This window comes from Notamacropus eugenii, chromosome 1, assembly GCF_028372415.1.
Source record: "Notamacropus eugenii isolate mMacEug1 chromosome 1, mMacEug1.pri_v2, whole genome shotgun sequence".
In the NCBI taxonomy this organism is placed as follows: Eukaryota; Metazoa; Chordata; class Mammalia; order Diprotodontia; family Macropodidae; genus Notamacropus; species Notamacropus eugenii.
In genome coordinates, this window is record NC_092872.1 from 130,412,095 (window position 1) to 130,439,820 (window position 27,726).

Sequence of the window (27,726 nt, forward strand, 5' to 3'; positions counted from 1 at the left end):
TAAAACCTCCATCAAAAATACTGCTCTGACGTATTGATGGACACCTATGGGGTCCAGTCCTCCTTGGGTCTATCTGAGCTCTGGTCTCCATTATGGGTCACTATAAAAACTCATTTATAACAAGGACTCCAGGAGCCCCAAAGAGCTGGATAATGGTTTCCATGAGACATTCATTTGTTAACCCTTATGACTTTCCAATGCAGTGTACACATAGCCTCCTGCTTGGGGTAGGGTGGGGATACTATAGTAAAGCAAAGCACAAAAGCACAGACCATGGCATGTGAGATACAAGAGGCTGTATGGTATAATGGTTAGAGTGCTGGTCTTGGTGCCAGGGAAAACTGAGTTCAAATCACTGGTGATATTCACTAGCTGTGCCCTCCAGGACAAGTCATTTAACCTCTAAGTGCCTCCGGCAGCCAGGGTTATGGTCTCAGGATAAAGCACCCACACTGGGAGTGAGTCCTCTATCCTGACAGTAAGCACAAGTTCTTCAGCTATGTAGGGCAGATGCAGACCGTCTACCTCTAGAGTATGGTCAAATTAGGTTGCTCACCTAGGTCAGTAATGGTGGGAAACAATGGGGATGGGGGAGAGGGAGAGGAGAGACTATGTTGCTTAGGAAGGAAAGTGAGGGGGAAGAGAGGGCTCTATCAACTGGTCTTTACAAGCCTGGAGACTCATATTTATAAATAGCTCTACCCCCTGCAGCACCCGCCCTCTCAGACTGCCCTTTTTTCTCTTTCAAGGTTACCTTCTTTGCTCATTTTAACCTGGTTTTACCTGTATCAACACTGGATGATACACTGTGAAGTCTGTTGCTGAATCAATGAATATTTATCCAGAGGCATCTTAGTGGATTAGAGCATGATAGTAAAAGGCAGGAGGACTTGGTTCTATTTTGGCTTTGAGTCATATTATTTTTATGAACTTAGCCTCATAATTTCTCTGAGCCTCAGTTTCCTCATCTATAAAATGAAGTCATCTGTAATATGACCTTGGGAAAGTCACTCTAAGCCTCAGTTTCCCCATCAGTAACATGAGCTCTAAAATCTACAATCCTTCTGTGGGTGGTCCTGATCTTCTTGCTTAACATAGTCTTGTCCATGATAGAAAAAGACACTTCACTAACACTGATTAATTCTTTCCTCCCCCTGTAATGCAGGTGAACATGATTAGCCCCTTTTATAGAGGTGAAATGAGCCGCTCAAGGCCATCCTAGCTAGTTAGGCCTAGGCCCAGAACCTGCAAGGGTAGCAGCTGTATGCAGACCACAGCTGTCTCCCAGAAGACATCAGGAGCTTAACTCCATGTCCTGTTCATTCTTAGGTTAATTCACTGTCCCAAGGGCAATCATCTCCATCTCTAGCATAATAAAATAGCCCACAAACCACAGAATAATCCTCTTTCTGCATCAGAGGATACAACATCCTTTCCCCTGGCAAAGATGAGTTATGTCCATTACCTGGTCCCTCCCTGCTACTTAAAAGCATTGCGTGCTGACAAAAAGAAAGTAGCACTTGACATTATATCCTAATAAAGTACAGAAGACCAAGTTTAACATTTGATCTATGCAGCTAGCCTAGACAGGACCAGCCTTGTGCAGAGGCAGTCAACCAATGGGGTATGATTTCAGGGACCCAGTGGCCTCAGGTCTAACCACTACCACTCACTTTCTCTCCCTCCACCCCCACCTCCCATCAATTACTTGAATGATTAATATTAGGTTCTTTTCAAAGTGCAGGTTTTGACAGGGTAAGATAGAACACAAGTATACTAGATGGCTCAGAGAAATTGAGAGAGGCAAGGGAAGATGCCAGATTTAAGGGAAAAGAGTGAAGAAAGAGTATATTGAAAATATTCCACAGTATCCATTGACATTTGTGTAACACTTTAAACACCTTCCTCACAACTTTGAAACGCAGAAGTGTTATTATCCTCATTTTGCAGTTGGTGCTCATACAGGTTGAAAGTGACTTGCCCAAGGTCACTAAGATGTATCTGAAGCAGGATTGCAACTTGGGTCATCTGATTCTGGGTCCAGTACTCTTTTCTCCACACCGTGGTGCCTCTCAAACCTTAAATTCTGCAGTTTTCCAAGTTTCCATGTTAAATCCCAGTAGTTGTCTGGTGCTAGTGACCCTCCTACTTGGCCTGTTGAATAACCATTACCCTACTCCCTGCCTAAAAAAAAAAAATAAAAATTGGCTCCACACCAGCCACTGTGAAGTTGTCAGCTGCTCAACAGGGTCCTTTCCAGTTGCAGCCAATAGCAGCAATAGGCAGTGGTTATAACGGAGCATTTGGTTTTATTCCTGAAGCTACAGCTAAAAGCTGTTCCTTTTGAAAGGAAGAAGTGGGTCATCTGCCTGCCCTCCTTCTGTAGTACATTGTGGATTTCTGGAGCCCCAGCTGTTAGATTGTGCCTGTAAGTAAGGAAATGCACAATGCAGACAGGTACTGAACCTGGATCTGATTTCTCTCAGCTTTGTTGCCACTGACAATGAGCCTGGCCTCTGCACTTCTTTACAATCTGGCCCTGAGGCTTAAAGCAATCTCATTGTCCTAGGCCCATTTGGTGCCCACCCGTACTCACACTGTTCAGTTAGGGGAACTACATTGCCAAATGAAAATCTGCCCCCAGAAAGAAATCATACCCCTTCTGTGCCACTAGAAATATACCATTAACTGACTGCTTTTTGAAAAATAGTGTTGGTGACATGTGGTGCTACATGCCTGTTATTCCGAGGTATGGGTGTGGGTGAGGGAGGGGAGAGGGTGAAACTGGTATATCCCTCCAGTTCAGGAGTTTTGTACTAGGGCAAAAGCTAATCGTGTCCACAGTAAATCTAGTACAGATATATAGTAAGCCTCCTTGAAATGGAGGGTCACGAAGCTCCTTGAGGAGGTGTACACCAGGAAAGAACAGTTTGGAGTAAAGTAAAGCCTCCATGTTCAGTCAATGGGTCCACCTAACTTCTTAGATCAGCAGCTAGCTGCCATAGGGAACAATCAGAAAGGAAAGGGTAACTAAAAGTTTTAGATTTGGTGTGAGGGTCTGGATTCAGGTCTTGGCTCTACTACTTGCTAGTTATGAGAACTTGGGTATGTTATTGAACCTCAGTTTCTCCATCTGTAAAATGAAAGAACTAGATTAGTTGGTGTTTAATCATATCTGACTCTCCATGACCCCATTTGGGGTTTTTCTTGGCAGAAATATTGGAGTGCTTTGCCATCTCCTTCTCCAGCTCATTTTACAGATGAGGAAACTGAGGCAAACAGGGTTCGGTGATATGACCAGGGGCCAATAAGTGTCTGAAGCCAGATTTGAACTCATGAAGATGAGTCTTCCTGACTCCAGGCCCAGCACTTTATCTGCTGTGCTCCCAAACTGGGCTAGAATACATTCCAAATCCATATCCTAATAACCTAATTTTAAAAGGGTTGAATGGGTCAGTTTGAGTAACAGACATAATATATCTTCTGCACACCTCAATATTGCATTCCTTTCATGGGATTCAACATTGCCCTATCTAGGAGGGACTATAGGTCACCCGGTCTAGAAGATCTTACCCTGCAAGAACTCCTAAGGACTCTATGTTGGATTTTTTTTTAATAACTGTATTTAAATAGATTCTGTTTCCTTTGTAATCCTATGTCTTTAATTTATTTAAAAGCATTATTCTGAGAATAATAAGCTTTACTAGACTGACAAGAGAGTTCTTGACACAGAAAATCTAGTCCAAAGAGAGAAAGAATCAATGACCTAGAGATATTGGGAGAAATGACTTACTTTGTAGATTCTGCTGTTGAGGTCTAGGGGTTCTGAAAGCCCCGAAATTCAAGGGCAAATGACACAGGTCCTTCCTTGAATGAATCTGACCCAAGCCTTCTTTCAGTCAGAGACAAGGTTCATTAAAACACTGGTTGGGGTGGGCGAGATTTTAAGAATCCATGCTTTGATAGATAAGACTAACCCTTTTATAGGGAAAAGATCTGTGGGAATATTTGAATGGAAGTGGACAAATAGGCTGGGGTGACTGGGAGATAACATAGAGGGGGTCTAGATGGAATTAAGGGTGGAAAGTAGGGGGTGGGCATCTAGATGATGAAGGGCTAGGCTAGGTTAGAGGTAACAGAGAACTGGAGATTTGGGCATGAGGCCACAATGAATGGTCAGTTGAAAGGATGACTGGGATAGGTTGATGCCTCAGACAAAACTCCAGAGATTTGACCATGTGGAAAAGTTCAAGGAAATTTAGGGGGAGAGAGAGTTTCCAAGTCCTGAACTATGTCATTGCCACTTCATAATTTGTTTCGGTGCCTTATTTAAGGTTGCTTGGAAGGGTTTTAGGCAGAGCTCAAGTGAGTCCCTACCTTTTCTTTGCCATCTTGTCTCCTATTCCATGGGAGCCCTTTAAAAAATAAATCCACAACATGTAGGTAGTGATCTAGTCCACCTTCACATAAGGCCCACCTTACAGACATAAAATGAGACAAAAAAATCTTAATGTCTCTCTATGCATCTTCCATGAGAACCATATGGTTTGTGGGGTTCCCAGTATTGGGCAGATCATACACAGAATTTCTTATGCCAGCAGAATCTGCTTACTTACTTTTTGTTTTTTCCAAATCACCCAAAATTTTTTTCCCAAATTAACTTCTAACTTCCATTTCCCCCAAGAACTAAAAATTGTATAGCAACTTTGGCAGGAGAAGTCACATAATAGTGGAGCGGATAAGATTTCTGTTCCAGAGGGACCTGCAAACCTCTTGCAAAAGGTCCGTCACGCTGCGGACACGGAGCCCAGCCCAGCCCTGCACCGGCCCTGGCAACGAGAGGAACAGATCCGAGCGGACTTCAGGGACAGGATCTCCAGCGGCCACACGGGTCCCTCCACCCACAGGTGACGGGGGTCGGTGAGAAGGTCTCTTTGGTGGGTCGAGAGGAAAGTGGGGTGCCCCCATACTCAGGCCCCCTTGGAAGGCAACAGCGGAGGCGGGAGCAGACTGGGGCTCCCCAAGCAGGCAGGAGCCCGGATCCATTGTTGAAGGTCTCTGCATAAACCCCCTGAGGGAACTGAGCCTGTGAGGCGGCCCTGCCCCCACCTGAACATAATCTCACACTGAATAGCAGCCCTGCCCCCGCCCAAAGCACTGAGGCTGGGAAGCAGCATTTGATTCTCAGACCCCAAGCGCGGGCTGGGAGGATCCGGAGGCGAGGTAGGTGTGAGGAGAATATTCAGAGCTCAAGTCACTGGCTGGGAAAATGCCCAGAAAAGGGAAAAAAAACAAGACTATTGAGGGTTACTTTCTTGGTGAGCAGGTTTCTCCTCTCCTCTCTTCTGATGAGGAAGAGCGGTGCTCACCATCAGGGGAAGACACGGAAGTCAGTGCTTCTACATCCCAGCCCACTCAAGGGGATCAGTTCTGGGAAAAGGTCTTAAAGAGCCCAAACAATTTTCAAAATCATGATAGAGAGGTGGAGGAAAAACTGGGAAGAGTAATAAGAGACTTGCAAGCAAAGTATGAACAACAGATCAGCACCCTGCTAAAGGAGACCCAAAAAGATGCGGAAGAAAATAACACCCTGAAAAATAGGCTAACTCAATTGGCAAAGGAGGTTCAAGAAGCCAATGAGGAGAAGAAGGCTTTCAAAAGCAGAATTAGCCAAATGGAAAAGGAGATTCAAAAGCTCACTGAAGAAAATAGTTCTTTCAAAATTAGAATAGAACAGATGGAGGCTAATGACTTTATGAGAAACCAAGAAATCACAAAACAAAACCAAGAGAATGAAAAAATGGAAGATAATGTGAAATATCTCATTGGAAAAACAACTGACCTGGAAAATAGATCCAGGAGAGACAATTTAAAAATTATGGGCCTACCTGAAAGCCATGATCAAAAAAAGAGCCTAGACATCATCTTTCAAGAAATTATCAAGGAAAACTGCCCTGATATTCTAGAACCAGAAGGCAAAATTAATATTGAAAGAATCCACCGATCACTACCTGAAAAAGATCCAAAAAGAGAAACTCCTAGGAATATTGTGGCCAAATTCCAGAATTCCCAGGTCAAGGGGAAAATATTGCAAACAGCTAGAAAGAAACAATTCAAGTACTGTGGAAATACAATCAGGATAACACAAGATCTAGCAGCTTCTACATTAAGGGATCGAAGGGCATGGAATAGGATATTCCAGAAATCAAAGGAATTAGGACTAAAACCAAGAATCACCTATCCAGCAAAACTGAGTATAATACTTCAGGGGAAAAAATGGTCTTTCAATGAAATAGAGGACTTTCAAGCATTCTTGATGAAAAGACCAGAGCTGAAAAGAAAATTTGACTTCAAATACAAGAATGAAGAGAAGCATGAAAAGGTAAACAGCAAAGAGAAGTCATAAGGGACTTATAAAAGTTGAACTGTTTACATCCCTACATGGAAAGACAATATTAGTAACTTGAAACTATTCAGTATCTGGGTACTTGGTGGGATTACACACACACACATGCACACGCACACACTCACAGAGACAGAGTGCACAGAGTGAATTGAATAGGATGGGATCATATCTGAAAAAAAAAATGAAATCAAGCAGTGAGAGAGAAATATATGGGAGGAGAAAGGGAGAAATGGAATGGGGCAAATTATCTCTCATAAAAGAGGCAAGCAAAAGATTTTTTTTTTAGTTTGGGGAAAAAGAGGGGAGGTGAGAGAAAAACATGAAGCTTACTCTCATCACATTCCACTAAAGGAAGGAATAAAATGTACACTCATTTTGGTATGAAAACCTATCTTACAATACAGGAAGGTGGGGGACAAGGGGATAAACAGGGTGGAGGGGACGATGGAAGGGAGGGCATGGGGAGGAGTGTACAATTTGAGGTTGACACTCACAGGGAGGGACAGGATCAAAAGAGAGAATAGAAGTAATTGGAAGCAGGATAGGATGGAGGGAAATATAGTTAGTCTTATATAACACGACTATTATGGAAGTCATTTGCAAAACTACACAGATTTGGCCAATATTGAATTGCTTGCCTTCCAAAGGGAGGGGGAGGGGAGGGAGGGAGGAAAAGAAGTTGCAACTCAAAGTTTTAGGAATAACTGTCAAGTACTGTTCTTGCCGCTAGGAAATAAGAAATACAGGTAAAGGGGTATAGAAAGTTATTTGGCCCAACAGGACAGAGGAGAGGATGGAGACAAGGGCAGAGAGGAATGATGGAGAAGAAAGCGAAGTGGAGATGGGGGCAATTAGAATGCTCGGTGTTTTGGGGGGGGGAGGGGACAAGGGGGGAGAAAATTTGGAGCCCAAAAATTCTGTGAAAATGAATGTTAAAAGTGAAATTTAAAAAAATGAATGTTTAAAAATGTATTTACATGTAATTGGAAAAAACCAAAATGCTTGTAAATGTATAAATGGTGTGGTCCCCCAATTGAAAGTAAACTTCCTGAAAGCAAAGACTTTCATTTTTGACTCAGTTTAGCATAGTGCTTGCACATTGTAGGAGCTTAATAAATCCTTATAACGTTTATTGAATGAATGAATTGATTTCATTCCTTACTCCTTTAAAAACTGTAGGAATGTCTTTAGAGATGCTGCTTGACTTTTTCCCCCCCATCAGTTGGCTCATGGCTCAGTTACCTCTGGCCATGTTTTAAATTCTTGGTGATTTTAAACATCCATTTGTTTTGAAGTTGAGTTTTAAGAACCTACTTAAAATCACAGCCACTTGAAAGTGCCCAAAATTCTCCTAGAAACCCTGAAAGCTGCAGAATGGAAGGGAGAATCAAGCACTCTGGAACTCTAGTGCTGCCATACATCAGTGGGCATGGAAACCTGTTCAGAGACAGGAATTTCCTTCAAGGGGAACCATAACATAAAGTACTAGTGAAGATTCAGTGACTCGTCCCTCTTCCTTCCCAGGAGTTAATCTACTCAATTTTTATTGGGCTGTTTTTTAATATATAGTTTATTAATGCAGAATCCATCCTTCAAGGCCAAGATGAAATGTCACCTTTTCCATGAAGTTTATTCTACCTTTCTACCTACTCCAAAATCGTGATCTCACCTTTTTCTAAACTCACAAAGTATTTTTTGTGCATTTGTATGTTATAGGATCATAGAATTTAGGGGCTCTTAGAGATCATCTGGTTATGTTTGCTTCTCTGAAAAATTATCATCCTAAATTCCCCTCTAACTCTCACCACCACCATCCACATATCTAAGCTGTTGCCAAGGTCTGTTGATTTCACCTTTGCAACATCTTTCCTACATGGCCTCTTCTCTCCTCAGACACTGCCACCACTCTCCTACAGGCCCTTATCACTTCACACCTGGATTATTGCAATAGTCTGATGCTGGGTCAGGGCTGCTAGGTGGTGAAATGGATTGTGTGTTGGCCTTGGAGTCAAGAAGATTCGTCTTCTGAGTTCAAATCTGGCCTCAGACACTTTACTAGCTGTGCGACCCTAGGCAAGTCTGTTTAACTCTGCTTGCCTCAGACCCCTCATCTGTAAAAATGAGCTGGAGAAAGACATGGAAAACCACTCCAGTATCTTTGCCAAGAAAGAAAATAACAAATGGGGTCACAAAGAGTTTGACCGACTGAAGTAACAAAAGCAACAATGAGGGTGGGTCAGCCAGCCTCAGGTCTTTCTTTCCCTACTTCAGTCCATCCTCCATTCAGCCACTAAAGTGATTTTCCTAAAGCACAAGTACAACCTCATCACTCCCCCACTCAATAAACTCCAGTGACTCCTTGTCACCTGCATGACTTAGTCTCAGCCCTACCTTACTTCCCACCACATCCTCTTTGATCAAGTGACACTCGTCTCCTGGCTGTTCCACAAACAAGACACTTCATCTCTGGCTCTCCTCCATGCCTGGAACACTCTCATTTCTCACCCTTTCTTATTAACTTCCCTGGTTTCCTTTTAGTCCAAACTAAAATCCCATCTTGTGCAGGAAACCATTCCTAACTTCTCTTAATTCTAGCATTTTCCCTCCATTAATTACATCCTATTTATCTATAAGTAGTTTGTATATATCTGTTTGTTATCTCCCTCATTAGATTGCAGACTTCTTGAGGGCAAGGACTGTCATTTGCCTATTTTTGTATCCCCAGGGCTTAGCACAGTGCCTGACACATAGTAGCCACTTAATAAATGTTCATTGATTGATTTTTTTAAAAATAAGACCCAGAGAACTGATTTGCTCAGGGGGAAATCCAAGTCTTCAGAATATAAATCCAGTGTTCTTTCTGTTATAACACACTGCTTCTATCTTAGAGATATTTGTGAATGATTCTTGTCTCTTTCATTGGATTTTAACCTCCTTGAGGACAGAGAAGAAGTCTCTGATCATCTAGTTATCTCCTACAGCTACCAGCATAGTGCCTGATAGCATGTGCTCAATAAATTGTGCTGAACAGACGAATGAATGAATGAAGAGAGTGAGAGAATATATGCTATATGCTCTATTTGGACAGTGCAAACCTAGTGCAATGCCTGCAGTATCGAACTCAGGACAATAAATAGTTACTGATTTATTTTTATTCTACACTGAAAACCTGTAAGTCCCAAGAAGGCCTCTTCCTCCTTCTCCTGCTTGCACCTCCAGTAGGTGGATAGTCCAAAACTGCAAACTAATTTTGCCATTAGCCTAACAAAATTATAATTAGGGTATTAAATTCACTATCCTTTACCCTCTCCGAACTGCATAAATTGCACTGCAAAAGACAGAAGTGATTTGAGAATTATTCAAGGCTTGAAATGGTCTATACAACTGCTCCCATTGGCATCTTCTTGGCACTTGCAAGAAGCATCTTTAGATCCTAGACCGCTAGGTGATCCTATCTGCAGTGGCCCAGAGCCTCCTTTTGGGATGCTCTGCTCAGACCCCTACACATAAGACCTTTCACTCCATAATCTGACTTGGTTTTCACTCTACTCTGATCTCTGTACCTGCAAGCAGATGTGGCCAAGTTTTTAGCATCGTAGAATTTAGAACTAAAAAATATCTTAGAAGTTAATTAATAAAAATAACAGACTTTTGTAATGGTTTAAGATTTTCAAAGGAATTCATGTACAAATTTTCATTTGAGCTTCATAACAACCCTATGAAGTATTAGAGGTATTATTATCCCCATTTTAGAGATGAGTAAATTGAATCATGGAGAGTTTCAGTGACCTACCATTGTCACTTAGCTAGTAAGGGTCAGAGGCAGGATTTAAACCCAGGTCTTCCTAACTCCAAATCTAGTGTCCCTTACATTGTAGCATTCTAGTCTCCCATCCCACTGCAACAGGGAATCTAAATCTGGGTGCATGAAGTTATTTTTATCCAAATTTTGATAACTATATTCCAGTATAACTGGTTCACTTTGTAATCTTGTGAACTTTATATTTTTTTTAAAGTCCTTGTTCAGTTTTTTCTATTTCTCTAAGTTGGCTCTTAAAATTCTTCCTAAGCTCTTCCAAGAAGGCTCTTTGTGCTTCAGAACAGTTTATATTCCCTTCTGAAGTTTCAGATGGGAGTACAGTTTCAATGCAACCTCTTTGGTATTTGTTTTTTGGTCCTTTTCCCCATAGAAAGATTTTATGGTCTTTTCTTTTCTCCTTTGCTTCTTACTCATGATAATCACCCTTTTCCTGACTTTTAAAGTAGATCTCTGCATCCGGGGCACAAGGGGCTCTGTCCCACAGTTCTTGTGCCTAAAACTTGAGACTTTGTATGTTGTAGCCTCTGGTTCTTTCAGCTAGATGCTACAATGCTGCCGCTTACCTGGTGCTGAGCTGGCTAGTGTTGGAAAGCAGAGGCTGGGTGAGGTCTTTTTGGGATTCCCTGCAGTTACCCTGGAGTTAGCTCGTTAAGTTTGAGGGAGGGTTGGCCTGGCCACAAGAGGTCTCCTCTGCTGAGCTGGAGCATAAGCAAGCTCAGTGGTTGGTGATCTCATCTGTGCTAGCATCTTCCCAATTCCCCTGGGGTGCTGAGGCATGCCCTGGGGTCCCGGTATTGGTGGTTATGGGCTTCACCCCCACTGGGGATCAGGATCTTCTCCTGGTTTGTTGAGGTGGGGCTGTCTGGGACAGCTCTGGTCCTGCACTTGTCCCCTTCAGCCACAGCAAGAGAGACACTCCTTAGTGATTTTCCTAGCCTCACAGGCTAAGAGACTGTTTATTCCTTCTGCTGTTCCCATTGTTCCCAGATTTATCCCAGGGAGATATTTTCAGGGCTCATCAAGGTCAACAAAGGGAGGGAGATAGCAATTACCAGTCACTCCATCATCTTGACTCCCCTCTTATGGATTTATACAGCTAGGTTATGATTAATACAAATAAAGAATCCCTGGAAATGATTGTACTATTCAGATCCTCACTGAATATTGCCATAGAGCTAGAACCAATGACGACATTTTTAACATAATTATAAATTCTAATTACACAAATTCAAATATGGGTGACCATTTATTTGCACTCATTGGGACCTGGCAATATGCTTTAAAACATTCTGAGAAGGGATGCATAGTCTTCACCAGATTTCTGACACAAAAAGGGTTAAGAACCCCTGCAGACCAGTGAGGGTCCTAGATGTCACCAAAGGGGTGACATCACACAGGTAGTAAGTGGTGGATGCAGGGCTGTTACATGCCTCAAACGTGGTAGATGCTTAACAGATGCTTGTGGAATTAAATTGTAAATTGGACTCTGCCCCTAAACCTGGTGCTCAGTACTTCTCCTAAAGCCTTATTGCTGAGTCATTTCAGTTGTGTCTGACTCTTTGTGACCCCATTTCAGGTTTTCTTGGCAAAGACACCAGAGAGAAATGGAAAAAGCACAAAATCCCATAGCCAGAGGACCCAGACTCAAATCCTGGCTCTGACTCTTTAACTAGTTATATTACTCTGAGCAAGTCACTTAACTTCCATGGCCCTCAGTTTTCTCATATTCAAAATGGGGGTGACAAGGAAGGAAGGGTGAACTTGATGACCCCTCAAGTCCCCTCCAGTTCTGACCCCATGACTATTCCAGCCCAAGTTAGAACAGGGTTTACAAAGAGAATGAATGAGGCCAAGACCCTTAGGATAGTGACCTGTAATAAGGTATTGAGTCTAACATACATATGAGCCCCCAGGGAGCCAGTGCACAGCTATAGCTTGGGGTAAAGACAAAACATCAAGAGGCTGCCAGTGGTAATGGGAGCATCCCAGAACGTGATCCTTGGCTATCATTTCTCCCTTCTCTTTTCCTCCCTTCCTCCCCAAATTAGACAGCCTGTAGGAGAAAAGAAACTGAATGCCAAGAACCCTCCAAAGTCTCTTTTTTACAATTTATTTCCAAAGCCTGTGGCCCAGAGAGGAGGGGTAGGCCCTAGGGCCAGAGAAAGATCCTAGGGAAGGTAACTTTCCCCTCCCCTCTGCCTCTGCATCGGTGCTCTTGCTTAAAGTTTCCTCACCACTACAACTGCCCAATCTGCCATCCCAGCTCCATGATTCTGTTCATTGCTATGCATACCAAAAAGCTGATTAATGCAGTGGAAACAGGTTTTTCTTGGCACAGTCCCCAAGAGCCCAAAAGGAAACCATACCCCTTTCTCTCCCAAGTTGATGAGAATCTCCTTAGACTTCTAGTTCAGTCTTCAAAGCAAAAAAGCATAGATTGTTTCAGAGAGACAAAAAACACTATCCCTAATCAGTTAATTAATAGGGTTTCAATAGGTTCTACACACACTACACTGTGTTCTTACTGTAAAGAATATGATGAAGTAAAGGACTCTAGGTATTTGGAAGGCAAGGGTTGATAGCAATGCTATCTTGTCCCAAGATGTATTGACTACAACCAACCTGTGCACTATGCGTGCTTATACATAAGACATAGTCCCTGTCCTCATGGAGTTTATAGCCTACCTGGGGAAACAACATGCTAACATGAAGCATTTAGACAGCAGTTACATCACCCTAAACTGGAAGGGTCCCTGTTTGACATGACTTCAATATGTATAATGAGTATAATATCTCTTGTTTTCTCAGTGGTTGGGGGAAGGATAGAAGGAAGGAGACAATTTGGAGCTTTAAAAATTAATTTTTAAAAATATATAAATAAGTAAACTAGATGGGTCTGAGTCTTAAGTGCAACAGAAATTCCAAGAAAAGAGTAGTCAATACAGATCTTCGGTAGTCAGAAAGGCTTCGTGTGTGGTCCTTCGTGAAGGACGATAGGATTTGGATTAGGAGAGAGGAGGAGGGGAAGGCATTCTGGAATGGAGCAGTCAGATGATATGGTTCCCCACCCCCTCACAAAAGAAACACTCATTTCAGAAACTAAGTATTTTGAATGCTTATTTTGTTTGTATTTTTTCATTCCACACTAAAAGAAGCTTTCTTGGAAAGGAAGATGAATAGAAAACCAGTCCTGGGGAAGGAGTGTGCTTTGAAATGAAGAGTCCTAGTTTTCTAGAAAGCTAAGAAAAGGAAAGAAAAACATTCTTCTTGCTAAATGTAGAAAGGAGAGATGATTTTCTGGCATTGGACTGAGAGGAAACTTGGCTTGGAGTCACTTACTAGCTGTGTGACTTTGGGCATATTCCTTAACCACCCTGTCCTGTAATTTCTTGTTATTAAGTTTTTTAGTTATGTCTGACTCTTTGTGACCCTATTTGAGGTTTTCTTTCTTGGAAGAGATATTGTAGTGGCTTGCCATTTCCTTCTCCCCCTCATTTTACCTATGAGGAAACTGAGACAGAGTTAAGTGACTTGACCAGGGTCACACAGCTAATAAGTGTCTAAGGCCAGATTTGAACTCAGGTCTTCCAGGCTCCAGGACTGATGCTCTATCCACTGTTCCACTTAACTATTCTTTAGTTTCTTTACCCAAAAACTGTAATGCTTGTACAACCTACCTCACATAGAAATGTGAGCTACTATTTTTGCCATTGTGCTCTGATTTTACAAGAACATCGCAGAAAAGGGTTGAAAACACTGGAACCTTAGGAAATCAGTCCTCCTGAGACCTCTCCTGTGCCCAGCCTTGTGCTAGGTGATTTGCCCAAGGTCACGCAGAAGGCTTACATAGAAGGGTCTGTGTGCTTCATGGAGGAGGTAGATGTCTTACTAAAGAATTAGGAAGGTTTAGGAATATACTAAAGTCCCATACATGGACAATAAAACAAGCCAGCTCTGTTGAAGTTTGTACCAAGAAGGGCAGTCAAGAAGGATGGAAACAGGCCAGTCTTGCCAGCAAGGGTCTGGGTGGAGTGAGCTACCCCAGGTAAAATGGAGTACCCCCAACCCATAAAACCTGGTGGCATTTTAGAGTTTCTCAGCCAGGTTGAGGACCAGGCATTGAAAGAAGGGAGTGAAGGAAGAGTTTGGACGTGGGACTTGGTGCTGACAGGGATGGGAGAGGGAAGATGGTGAGACTCCTGGGCAACTGGCAGCTAGTGGTCATTGAGTCCCTTTGTTACTGGGAAAAGAGCTGCTATTGCTGGTCTTACGCTGCTAAGGGGACTCGGGAGATCTGAGCTTCAGTGGAGGCGGGGTGGATCAGAGAGCAGGAGACTACTGGACTCATTTCAGTAGGGTTTGAGCTGGGCCTCAAAGGATGAAGGGGAAGGGGATGGAAAAGAGAAGGGCATTTCTAGCTGACCTGGGGTGCTAATTGAAGAGCGGTATTTAACTTTTATGTAGATTAATGAGTCTAGTAGATAGCTTGATAGACTTGCAGTCAAAAAGACGGATTCAAATCTCAGCTCAAACATTCACTAGTTATGTGAACTTGAGCAAGTAACTTAAACTCTCTGTGTCTATAACTGTAAAAAAATTGGGCATGATAATAGATGTGGCCATCTGTAATTGGACAGGTAGATGGTGCAGTGGATAGAGTGCCAGGCCTGGAGGCAAGAAGACCTGAGTTCAAATTTGGCCTCGGACACTTACTAGCTGTGTGACCCTGGGCAAATCACTTAAAACCCGATTTGCCTCGGTTTCCTCAAATGTAAAATGAGCTGGAAAAGGAAAACGCAAACTACTCCAGTATCTTTGCCAAGAAAACTCCAAAAGAGAATGAGAAGAAGGCAGTGAAAAAAAGACTAAACAATTTCAGTCTGCCCTACGGATGTACCCTAAGACCTTTCCATTTACCTTGCAGCTGACTCCTTCCTATGTGTTGTCTCCTATTAGAATATAAACTTCAGGAGAAGTAGGAACTATCTCATTTTTTCTTTTTGTCTTCAGTGCTTAAGAGTTCTCTGCAAGATAAAAACAGCTAGGCAGTGTAGTGGACAGAGCACTGGACTTGGAACCAGGAAGACTCAACATCCTGAGTTCAAATCTGGCCTCAGATACTTACTGGCTGTATGACTTTGGGCAAGTCATTTAACCCTGTTTGCCTCAGTTTCCTCACCTGTAAAATGAAGTGGAGAAGGAAATGGCAAACCACTCCAGTATCTCTGCTGAGAAAACCCAAAATGGAGTCATGGAGAGTCAGACACAAATGAACAACATTTAAAGATTTAACAAGTAATTTTTTATTCATTTATTCATTCATTCACCTCACTCACAGGGCTGATGTGAGAATCAAGCAATATAATGTGTGTAAAACATGTTGCAAACATTAAAGCTTTATGTAGAGATCAGCTATTGTTGGAGCAATTGCTGTTTTGGTGATTACAGTATACCAGATCAATCTCTGGTCAGATCAGGGAAATAAGACTTTTCCTAGAGGACAGCCCTTCACACCCTGCTCCCCTCTGACCTTTCCAGTTTTCTTAGAGCTTTCTTCCCTCTCTAATCTTTCTTCACTCTATAATCCAGGGACTCTGGCCTCCTCTCGTTCCTTGAATAAGATACTCTATTTCCTGATTCTAAGTGACAGCTTTCATTGACTATCCTTCTTTCCTATGACTCTCTCTCTCTCTCTCTCTCTCTCTCTCTCTCTCTCTCTCTCTCTCTCTCTCTCTCTCTCTCTCTCTCTCTCTCTATGTGTGTGTGTGTGTGTGTGTGGGAGGGGTGTCTCTCCTCCTTCTGTCTCTTTCTCTGCATCTCTGTCTCTGTATCTTTCCTCATCTCTGTCTTCCTTGACTTCCTTCAAATCTCAGAACTAAATCCTACCTTCTGCAAAAAGCCTTTTTTGGTCCTCCTTAATCTTTTAGGATTTTCTCTCTGAGATTATCTCCAATTTTATCCTATACGTAGCTTGTTTGTTTGCCTCCTGAGATCAGGGACTGGTTTCTTTGTATCTCCAGAGATTAGCCCAGTGCCTGGCACCTAGTAAGCATTTAATAAATGCTTGTTGACTTGAGATTAGAACCTCAGCAGAGGGACACATCCCAACTAGATCGAGCCCCCCAAAACATACTTCTGATGCAAAAGTCAGCTTAGCTCATGCAGAGTCCCTCACCAATGACTGGCACCAACACTGCAGTGGAATGGTGGTATAGGAGGAAACCTGACAGTAAGGGGACTTTCCTATACCTCCTCATCACTGAACACTCTTGGTTGGTACATCCAAGATGGTACATCCGCTTTGTCCTTTCCCACATGACTTGACCAAACCTTCACTTGTAGAAGCCAAATACAATGCAGATAAGGAGATGAACATCTTGAACCTAGGTCTGGCTCTATTGCATAGGCAACGTTGACTGTATTCCATATAATATGATTTGAGAAACACCAAAAGGCTCGTTTGACTGTGAATATTTCAAGCTCCAACCTCCCCTGGGCTTAAAGATAACTGTTACTAGATTCTTTCAAATATGCCTAAAATTTACATATTAATAGGAGCCCTTTCATTGACATTGCCTCCAGAAAGTCCCTGTTAAAATCTAAATACTTCATCTGAAGAGGAGCAACTCATTAATAGAAATTAATACATTAGCATTTTGTCCATTCTAGAGGAAAGGAAAAGAGTCCCAAGGATATAGGACCAAAAAAAGAAGAAAAAACAGAATGGGGGAAGGAATAATGGTAAAAAAAAATTGGAGCAGTATAGGACACTGCCCAAAGAAAATGGATGAGGTGGTATGATGTGAGACCCTAGCAGCAAAGGAGTAGCTGAGAGACACTGGGCAATGGGATGGGGATTCAGAAAGGAAAAGCTGCTGACCCCAAATGTCCCCATAATTCATAATTATACCTAACACAAACCCTAACTATAACAATCCACAAAAACCCTACTAGGAAGTAGAGATTCAGTATAAAAGTTCCATTTTCACTGTGGGCTCATAGTGGGCCCCTTTCCACATTCTACAAGACTGGAGAGTGGAGACTGGAAATTGCTGCATTCACATTTCCCTCTTGCTCTTACACTCCATCATCATTCCCATATTTGTAGAGTTTCAAGATTTACAGAACACTTTTCCTCATAACAGCCCTGTTAAGTAGGTGACACAATCATGCTCTCTCCTTTATAGACATAGAAGCTGAGATTCAGGTTAAGTGTCTTGCCTAGGGTCATGCAACTCATATATATCTATATCTAGATGTAGATATAGATATATGTGTATATATATGTGTGAGTGTATATGTGTATATATGTGTGTATACATGTATGTGTACATATGTATACATATGTATATATGTGTATGCATATGTATGTGTATATATGTGTATATATCAAAGACAGGATTGAAGCTAGGTCTTTCTGACTCCCAAACTGACCCCCTTTCCAGTAGGAAACATGGCCTGTAAATGACTTCCCCTGTGTTTGCTGATCCTTTTGTTAGTTATTCTCACTCAAGTCACCAAGCAGCTCTGTCCGTCCGATCCTCTTCATAGTCAGACCCCTAAGCTCAGGCAGCTGCTCCATTTGGACATTACCACAGGGTGTCCCTGACATCAGAAGACAGAGAGGACCCCTGAATCCTAAAGGAAGAGCCCCAGGGCCATGGGAGCAAATGGCTACAAAAATCTTTTACCCCATGTAGTATCCATCAGGCAGGTTCGCTGATTCAATGGAGAGACCCAGAGGAGGAGACTCATGAGCGTCCCATGGATGGCCTAGTGACTGCACAGAAGCAGCAGTTATGACACAGGCTACTTTTACATAATAATGTCATAGAACTAGACGGGACCTTCCATAGCATTTAGTCCAACCCCTTCATTTTACTGAGGCCAAGCGTGGTATAATTGCTGCTGTTTGTCCTTTGTTCTCAGAGGACTGTGAGGTTGGAAAGGTGATGCCAGGACATGCAAGTGAAACAGATTTAAGTGAGGCCGGCTGTACAGAGTCACTCATCTCACTTTCTCCTCTGGAGCCATCTGGGTCCAGTGGCAAGATAGAGATCGAGAATACTAGAGATGGCCCTGGATACAGGGGGAGACCTTGACCTTTAAAAATTAAGGCCTTTCCCAGATCTCAGTTTGTCTGAGGCCATGCCCATTTAGTGATTAAGGCTGGGTGAGAAATGAGGCAAAGAATAACCCCTTTTACCTAGTCAAAAAAAAAAATCAGTCCCAGGAAGGAAAGACCCTCAGGGTTTCTGGTGAAAACAGAAACAATTATTACTTACACTAACTTTGAACCCCCAAAGGCCAAACAATGACCAAATGAGGCTTGGACTGGGACCTGTTGTTGGCCAATCAGTGAATGCCAGAGTGCTTTGGTTTAAAAAATTTAAAGGATAAAGAAATCTAACTAGTAAAACCTAAGGTATCTTTCAAGGTTTAAAGTGACTTGCCTAAAATCACAGGTTTTAGGAAGTAGAAATAGAGTTTGAACCTACGTCCTTTTCCATAGGATCATACTTCTTCTCATAAGTAAAGTGGATAATTCCAATAAAACCCCAAAACTTTGCTTTTGATGAAAAGGTTATGAATATTTCCTTATGATTTCTAAGTAGCTTTGCTTAAGGGGTCTACTGATGGCATGTTAAATTTTCAAATGGAAATGATGAAGGAAAGGTTTAAGATGTCCTTTCTGTTTAGGTTTTGTTGTGATTTGATGAAAGATGATATGGTATAACGGAAAGATTAGACTTAGCAAGAGACCTAGGTTATCCTTCCAGTACTGCTGTGACCTTGGCCAAGTCACTCAGCCTGTAGTTCATAGAAAAGCCTTAGTTTCCTTATCTATGAAATAGGAATTATAGTAATACCCCATGCCCCCATCCCCATCCGGCTGCCCTAGGGGCAAGGAGAGGGTATTATTGTAAAGAGCAGAAGAGATGAGAGTATGAAAATGCTTTGGGGGGGAAGTATCAAAGAGCTAGGCAAATATGAAATGAGTATGAAATTAATGTGCAATAATGAAAAGGTGAATCACCCCAAAGCTAAAGTGCTTTGCAGTCAACCCAAGTACTTTGTCATCAAATAAACTTCCTCCTCATCCAGAGCATTACCAAGGTTAACCAAACTCTCAGAAAATGTCTTGCCTTGTAAGAATGGAAAGTTCCCTTTATTCTGAAGGGAAAGTTGCTGTCCCCACCTGATTTACATTTTACACAGTGTAGCAGGAAATATTTAAGTTGACAAATAGGATATTTAATACTGCAACAGATATTTGGCAGTTAGTTTTTAACAATTGTTACAAATGTGATTTATTTGCTATTATAAAAAGGGCATTACTATGTGAATATGACTGGGAAATTAGCTCCAGTTTAGCAAGAGGCCTTGACTGCCTGACCTCTTAATATTCTTATAATGATGCCATTTACCATTCAATGCTTAGTCAAGTCACTCACTGCTAGATTTGTTTTAAAGGAGGCCACTGTAGGGCAGAGGCGCTATGCGTGTTAACGTACTGCCTTGGTATGTTAGGCACATGTTCTACCCGCCTTTTAACAGGAAAATAAAGGAAGGGGGTTTAATCAAGTCCTTTATGAAAATGTGTTAGATTCCAATTTCCTACAGTGAGAATGCATGACTCCTAATTACAGCCTAGTCCAGCTAGAACATACGTCACATTTTCTCCCAGGGTAGGCTGAGCCACCACGTACCACAAACAAGCCAACTTTTGACCACCTAGTGATTCCAGCTCTTACTTTCAACCAAAGATAGTACCTGGTCGGGAGAGACTTCTCACAAGAGCCAAGGGCATCAGTGCTGCTGCTGTTCATGCTTTGTTCTTGAAGAAGACCAGTGACATCATGGGGCTATGTCTTGACTTGCAAGTGAACTGGATTTAAGCAAGGCAGAGTTGTACAAAGTCTGCTAATGGAGGATCAAGGACTGGTCTTCACAGCCTCACCCTTGAGCTTCTAAGTCTCAGTGTAGAATCCAACATGGTTCTCATCAGTAAGCCCCCTAACCAGAACCACTCATTAATATTGACAGCAATGGTATATGGGATCCCAGAATCATAGACATAGAGCTAGGAAGGACCTCACAAGTTCAATTCCCTCACTTTGTAAATGAGGGGCAATAGGTCCAAAGGTAAGTGTCAAAGGTTGGATTTGAACCTAGGTCCTCTGACCCCAGAGGGGAGGAAAGGCATAGCATAAGATCATAATATAGACTTAAAACTAGAAGGGACTTTAAAGGTCATTGAGACCAACTCCCTCATTCTGTTGATGTTTTTCAGTCATTTTTACCCATGCCTGACTCTTCGTGACCCCATTTGGGGTTTTCTTTCTTGGCAGAGATACTAGAGTGGTTAGTCATTTTCTTTTTCAGCTCATTTTACAGATGAAGTACTGAGGCAAATAGGGTGAAGCGATTTGGCCACGGTCACACAGCTAGTGAGGGTCTGAGGCCAATTTGAATTCAGGAAGATGAACCTTCCTAACACTGCACCATACACAGAATAGGAAACGGAGGCACAGAATGGTTAAATGACTAGCCCAGGGTCACCCTAGTGACCCTAGTAAGTGTTTGAAGTAGGATTTGAATCCAAGTCTTCCTGACTCCAGAACTATTATTCTGATATGGCAGAGAAGTGCTAATATACTTTATGTCAGGTAATCCTTACGAGCAACAATTCTTCCCATTTTATAGCTTAGGATACTGAATCTCAGAAAAAAGGAAGTGGTTGGTTCAAGGTCACACAGCCAGTAAGTAGCATAGATAGGACTTGGACTCAGGTCATTCTCCTCCAGGTGTCACTGGCATTCCAAAACAAATAGCTTGATTTGCCCAATGGTAAAATATGGAATTTTATGGTTTTATTAGAATGATTAAAATAATGGCCTAGATCAATAGAGCTCTAGCCTTATTGCCCCATTTTATAGCTGAGGAACCTGATTCCCAGAGCGCTTACTCAGCTTAAAGCAACAAAACTAACCAGTGGCAAATGGTATGAATTTGTAAACTTTCAAAGTGCTTTCATTTGAACCTCCCCAAAAGCCTTTGGAGCAGGTAGTACAGATATCATTCCCCTTTGACAGATGAGGAAACTGAGGAGGAGAGTGGTAGAGTGACTTGCCTAGAGTCACACAACTCATTAATAGCGATTCAGACACAAAAAAATTAGGCACCAGGCCTCCTGACTCAGAGTTTTGTGCTTTCATTCTATGGCATGTTGAAATTCTTGGAGCATATGGCTGTTTTCTTTTCCAATAGCCAGCCACACCATGACCAGAAGGATAGGAGGTTCAGTTCTGTTTTATTTTCCAGCAAGGGGTGAGCCCTTTGTCACAACAATTCATTCTTTGCATCAGGCCCTCCTCTTTCTGTCCATTTCACTTCCCTACCCCCAACACCCAAATTCCCTAAAGTTCATTTTTTACTCAATTTTCTCAATAGAATCGAGAAATTCCTTTGCCTTGTCCATTTTAGAAATGTTCAGCCATGAGTAGAAAAATCAAAGACTACCTCAGCTTTCCTGAATTTAGTTAACTCTTCTCAAATAAGGTAATAGGACGATTGGGTCGATTTTCACTGCTGAGTTATTTGCACTCCTGTAACTGCAGTGATCATCTTGACTATTTTGATTAGGGGTTTATGGCAGCTCCATCACTCAAGTGAATGATGCAGAAATAGAAGCAAAAGATATCAAAGTCACCCCCTTTTCTTTTGCTGGTCTCATTTCTTCTTTTTTTTTTTCTTCCTCTTTTGATTAGATATGGGCAACAGACCTTGAACTCCTTTATAGTGACCAGCTTTCCTTGACACAGCTTGTCTTGTATGTGACCAGAGGAAATTTGGATTTCACTTCTAGTGTCTTAGAAGTGGCACCCTCTGTAAAGAAACTTGATAAGTCCCTCCAACAGATCAAGATAGAACCAGTAAGTATCAATCAATCAACCAGCATTTCCTGAATACCTATAAATAAAAAAAAATTAAAAAGATCCAAACCCTGCTGCTATTGAGGAGATAAAAGAGATACAGAGGAAAAGCTGACCAACCAATGCTATTAGAATTGCAAGAGGAAAGGGTAACCTAGGGGGGAAAAACCTTTGCAACAAGTTTCTCTGAGAAGGTTCTTGTTTCTAAGATCTGTAAGGAAGTTATCGAATTTATAAGAATAAGCTATTCCCAACTGATAAATAGTCAAAGGATATGAACAAGTAATTTTCTAAGGAAGAAATCCCTGCTATTAATAGCCATATGCAAAGTTGCCTAAACATACAAGGTAACATGTGGTCAGTGCTGAAGGAGTGACAAAGATGCCAAGTGCTACCAGAGCTCTGCAAGGGGAGAGTCCCCTGTGAGCTAGATTCATCCAGAAGGCTTCACAGAGGAAGTGAGACATGAGCTGAGCTTTGAAGGACAGGAAGAGGCAGAGAGAAGGAGTGGGAGGCATTTCAAATAGGGAAATGAGGGTATGGTATGAGTCAATGACCTTATCAAGCAACATTATTAAGCATCTCCTTGTACAGGGCACTCCTGCCCTAAAAACCATGCCATCATCAGAGCAAATATACTCCCCTTAGCAGCCTCCTGTCTATAATAGGTAAGATCATAGGGTTTAAAACTGGAGGAGGCCTTAGAGATCATCTAGTCTTCCCCCTCACTTAACAGATGAAGAGCCTTGGGTCCCAGGAAGGGAAATGGCTAACCCAAGACATTACCTAAGGTCACCAAGCTGGTAAGTGACAGAGCTGGGATCCACAGTTTTAACTCCAAATTTGTACTCCTTCCACAACACCCAGCCAAGCAATCCACATCTTGGGAGACCACTTCTTTAGTGTTTTTAATGGGATGCCTAAGAGTAGTTTAACTGATTTCTTCCAACTTTAAAATCCTCTGATCTTTTTCTAAATCCTGTTCTTGTGCCAATTCAAGAGGAACAATCACAAAGCACTCATTGTTGACATCACCTGCATGTCTAGTTAGGCAATTGAATGATGATAACAGCAATAATAATGGCCAGCATTTTCATAGTGCTTGAATGTCTGCAAAGTGATTTCTCTATTTTTATTATTATCCCCATTTTATAGATGCGGAAATAGAGGCTAAAAGAGAATTTAAGTGACTTGCCCAGGATCATACCACTAGTAAATGTCTGAGGCAGGATTTGAATTCAGATCTTCCTGGCATCTGTTGTGCAGCTTAGTTGGAAAAATGCTTCATGTAAGAGAGCTTCCTTACATGGCTATCCTTCTTCCTTCTAACCTTTTTAATCAATCATCAAACATTTACTAAGTACCTACTGTGTACTAGGCACTAGGGACACAAAGACAAAAGTGAAAGTTCATGGCCTCAAAGATCTTACATTTTACCAAGAGAGATAGCAGGAACACATGTACACATGAACACACATGTACACATAGGAAAACACATACAAAATAGATACAGTGTAAGCTTGGGGTGGGGGGTGTAAGGCAGGGGTTCCTAGCTAGGAGGAACCAGGAGACCAGGAAAGACAGAGCAGAAAACAGAGCCTGAGTCAAGTCTTGAAGTAAACAAGGGATTCCAAGAGACAGGGGTGGGGAGGGAGTCTGTTCCATGCATGGAGAATAGCTGGTACAGAGAGCATAGATAGAGGAAATGGTATGTCTAGTGTAAAGAACAGTAAGGAGGCCAGCTTGGCCAGACCATAGACTTCACGGAGGGGAAGAAGGTATAATAAGACTGAAAGCAGGGTAGGGAGTCAGGTTGTGAAGAGCAAAGTTTGATTAGGAGGGAAAGGGGGACAAAAAAGATGGCCCCATGATGAGCAAGCTCCAACTCCCTATAGAAAGTAGTTCCAGATCCCCATCTTCAGAAAGGACCACCAGGCTGTTGGTCCTGCAGCACTAAAGAAAAATGTACAAGTCAACCTCTTGTCCTTCTGGCCACAAGTTCCAGGATGGGCCATTCCAATTCCATGCTATTTCTAAAAGAATGCTGCAGACGGTGGTGGTTTTCAGTCAGCAACCTTGCCCTAAATTACAGTTTGCTGCTTTAAATATGTTGCTTCAGAGCAGTCTAGCCAAAAACATATGTTGTATTTTGGATGAGAGACACGCTCAGTGGTTTCCCCCATTGTGGCTGTTGGCTTCCTTCCTAAATGCAGACAATATTGTGGAATTCTTCAGAGGGAAAGTCTTGCGAATTTTACTTTACTCTGGACATGTGAGAGGAAAGCACTATGTTCTTGAATAGTCCAAAGGTCCATATAATCTAGTACGGAACTGAGTGTATTTTTTGATTTTTAGAAAGATAAAAGTCTTAACCTGAGTGTGGCTGGAAGTATGTGCTTATAGATAAGTTTGTCTTTGGGTTCAGAAACAAAGACATACACAGGTACACACAGGTACATACATGTGTAGACAGATACATAGTAGTCTGCATTTAAAACCAAACAGAAATCTTAGTGGAAAACTGTGCAGACTGTGATTCCACTTTTTGGAGAGCAAAGATATCATTCTCTCTGACTTCACAATGCTCCTTTGAAGAATGTGGTAAAAAGAGGAGCAAAGATAAAATGTTTATGAAAATACAAAGGCTTTTAGAACCCATAAAGTATGTCTGACTTGAAGAGGCACTTTGCGTAAGAAGCAAAACAAAACTCCAAACTTTTTCTTTCTGTGCTCACAGGAGAAATATTGTCCCATTCCTACCCCAAAGAAGGTGGCGAGAAATTATAATTTAAAGGTTAATGAGCTCCTGATCTAGTGTTCTTGTCAAGCAACCACTTTGAGGAGAAAGAGTAAATTGGATATGATTAGTCCCAGAAGTACATGTTTTAAAAATGAAAAGTAATCAAGTAGCAACTTTTTTTAATTAAAATTCTGTCAGAATTAGCATAAATTGTCATCTTTTCCTATCAGTTTTTACCTAGCTGTTCTCCTTCTGACTTTTCCTTCCTGGGTTTTCAAGGAGTAGTAACAAGGACTGTTTTGGAAAACATCTTAAAATAACCCAACACATTCATAAGCATTTTAACAGCATATGATCTGTAATGAATGATTAAGTAAAGCCTTTTGTGTTAAATTATGATGTTCATAATGATTCTGCCTCTTTTAATTTATTATGAATTCTCAAATGCTCCGGGTTTGATTTTGATGGAACGGAACAACAGCGGAGTTTATGTGATGACTTTATTTTTAGAAATCCTTCTTTGAAAGAACAAATTTCCTAGATACCGCTGCTACTGTAATTATGTACAAAACCAATCACTCATTAGAGTTAGGATACATTATCTTCTAGACAGATGAGGCTAAATAAGCAGCACATTAATAATTCAGAGTGCAGTTCATTATGCATGTGGATGCATGCTTTGTAACCAAAATAAGCACCTCATCAGCCTCGTGCCAACCCTTAAACAATAGTTCTGTGTTATTGCAGCCCCATTCAAGTTTACGCTTGTTAAACTGCTACTTGGATTATTTTATCAAACATTCATTTATTTGTGGTCCCTTACTGCAGAGAACAGATTTTGGAAGCTCCTTTTTTCAGTTAATGATTTGAGCAATGGGTGTTATTAATTCTCAGAATATTATAAACATGATTAATTCTCAGGCAGAGATTTATTACACAAGGATTTCAACTATGTCAACTTAAATACATCACTGTCAAAACAAGTATCATGGAGAAAATGAAATGCACTCTGCACTTCCAGTCCTCAAGCTCAGAGAGAAATCGATTTAAATTATGGCTGGAGCAAAATGATATTCTCCAACGATAAAGAGTGTTTTAAAGCTTCTTTTATTTAGCTATAAGAATTCTTGTTAGATTGTGATTTAGAAAGAAGACTGAAGTTTGACCCTAGAACTTTTTTGTCCTTTTTTGATTTTTCCTCTTTTTCCAGTGAGAGTCAATCTTTCCTAGTCATGCCTAACTGTTCAGCAGTGGCAGAGCAGGGCCCTAAAGGAAGGTCCAGGCTGGCACAGACCTACGTGGACAGATTTGGTAAATGCCTTAGATGGTATAATGTGAGAGGTCTCCAGCAGAACCCCTATGCCCAACCCTATCGTTCATCTTCACTCTGCTTTTTTTGTTCCTTTCCTTTTAGCAGTGTGGTATAGTGGAAATTGTAATCAGGAATTGTAATTGTAGAATTGTATCAGGAATGGTAATCTGGAAAGATCAGGTTTAAATCCCAGCGATGGCACTTGCTCCCTGGGTAACAATGAGCAAGTCATTTAACCTCTCTGGGTCTCAATTTCCTAATCTGTAAAATGGAGATATTAATCATTTTTCTACCCATCTCATTGGGTTGTTGGGAAGAAAGCCCCATGCAAATACTAAAGTACCCAGAAATGGGAGATATTATTATTTAGACGATGTTTTGGAATTTAGTTCTCTTATTATTCCCATTTAAGCACCCTCAGGAAGAATTATATTAAACTATTAGCAGCTCAATAACCAGCTAACCTCTTAGCAAATACAGGTATGAGAACAAGCAGAAGGATTTGAGGTAAGGATGTAGGTGCACCAGGAAGAGGCACAGGGACACCGAAGGCAGGATGAAAGAGTGACAGACAAACTTGATGTGCTCCATCACTTTACAGAGGGCTCTTCCAGCCCAGACTACACAAAGGCAGCGGTCATATGTGTGACCTTGAGTGAGTCTTGTAACCACTTGGTCTCATTCCATCAACCACAAAATGCCCACAGCGCATCCCAGAGGAGTCATGAAGCCTGTTCAATGGATGGACTTTGGCATAAATGTTTTTGATGATGGAAATCACAGAAATCCCTAGGAGAAATCAGACTAACTTTTGGCAAGCACTCCCAGTCTATTCACAAGGCTCTCTTCATAGACTATAGGTGTTTTCACCACAAGAAGGACATCAAACACCTAGGGAATTATACCCAGGATGAGAATCAACCCTTTAGGACAAATGAGACATATAATCAGGCATGTTTGGTTTGGGTAGTAGGTAATTAGCCTTAGTGTCTTAGGCAATTGATTTTAGAACCTTTATATCAAGGATTCTTAACCTAGTATCCACAGATTCTGAAAGAATCCATGGATAGATTACAGAGAGTCCTTGAATCTGGATGAGAAAAAATTAAATCTTTATTTTCACTGACCTTTTGTTTCCTTGAAATCCTGTGCATTTAAATACATTTTATGCATTTAAAAACATTTTTCTGAGGCAGTGTCCACAGGCAAACTGCCAAAAAATCCAAAAAAAGCTTGGGAACCCCTGTTTCAAAGGAATCATCTCCTTTGTGGGAGTTATAATATGGAAATGAAGTTCCGATTCTTTACTGAAGTCAAAGCTCATATAGAATCTTAAAATCATAGAATTTCAGAGCCAGGCAGGATGTTGGAAATCAGTTAGTTCAATATCCCATTTTACCAATACAGAAACCAAGGCAGAGAAAAGTGAAGTCATTTGACAAGTTAGTAGGAGAACCAGGAGTAATACCCAAGGACATTTTTCATTATACCATGTAATTTAAAATACTAATC

General features: G+C 41.5%; 1 protein-coding gene across 6 annotated transcripts in view; it reads left to right on the plus strand.

The window, feature by feature from the left end:
* Positions 1 to 27,726, plus strand: part of IQCH (IQ motif containing H) — a 305,076-nt gene that overhangs the window by 245,054 nt on the left and 32,296 nt on the right. For all 6 annotated transcript variants that reach the window (XM_072614735.1, XM_072614742.1, XM_072614763.1 and 3 more), the window contains one exon: positions 21,998 to 22,162. In XM_072614735.1, the coding sequence (XP_072470836.1) occupies positions 21,998 to 22,162 (165 nt within the window). The remainder of the gene's footprint in view (positions 1 to 21,997; positions 22,163 to 27,726) is intronic.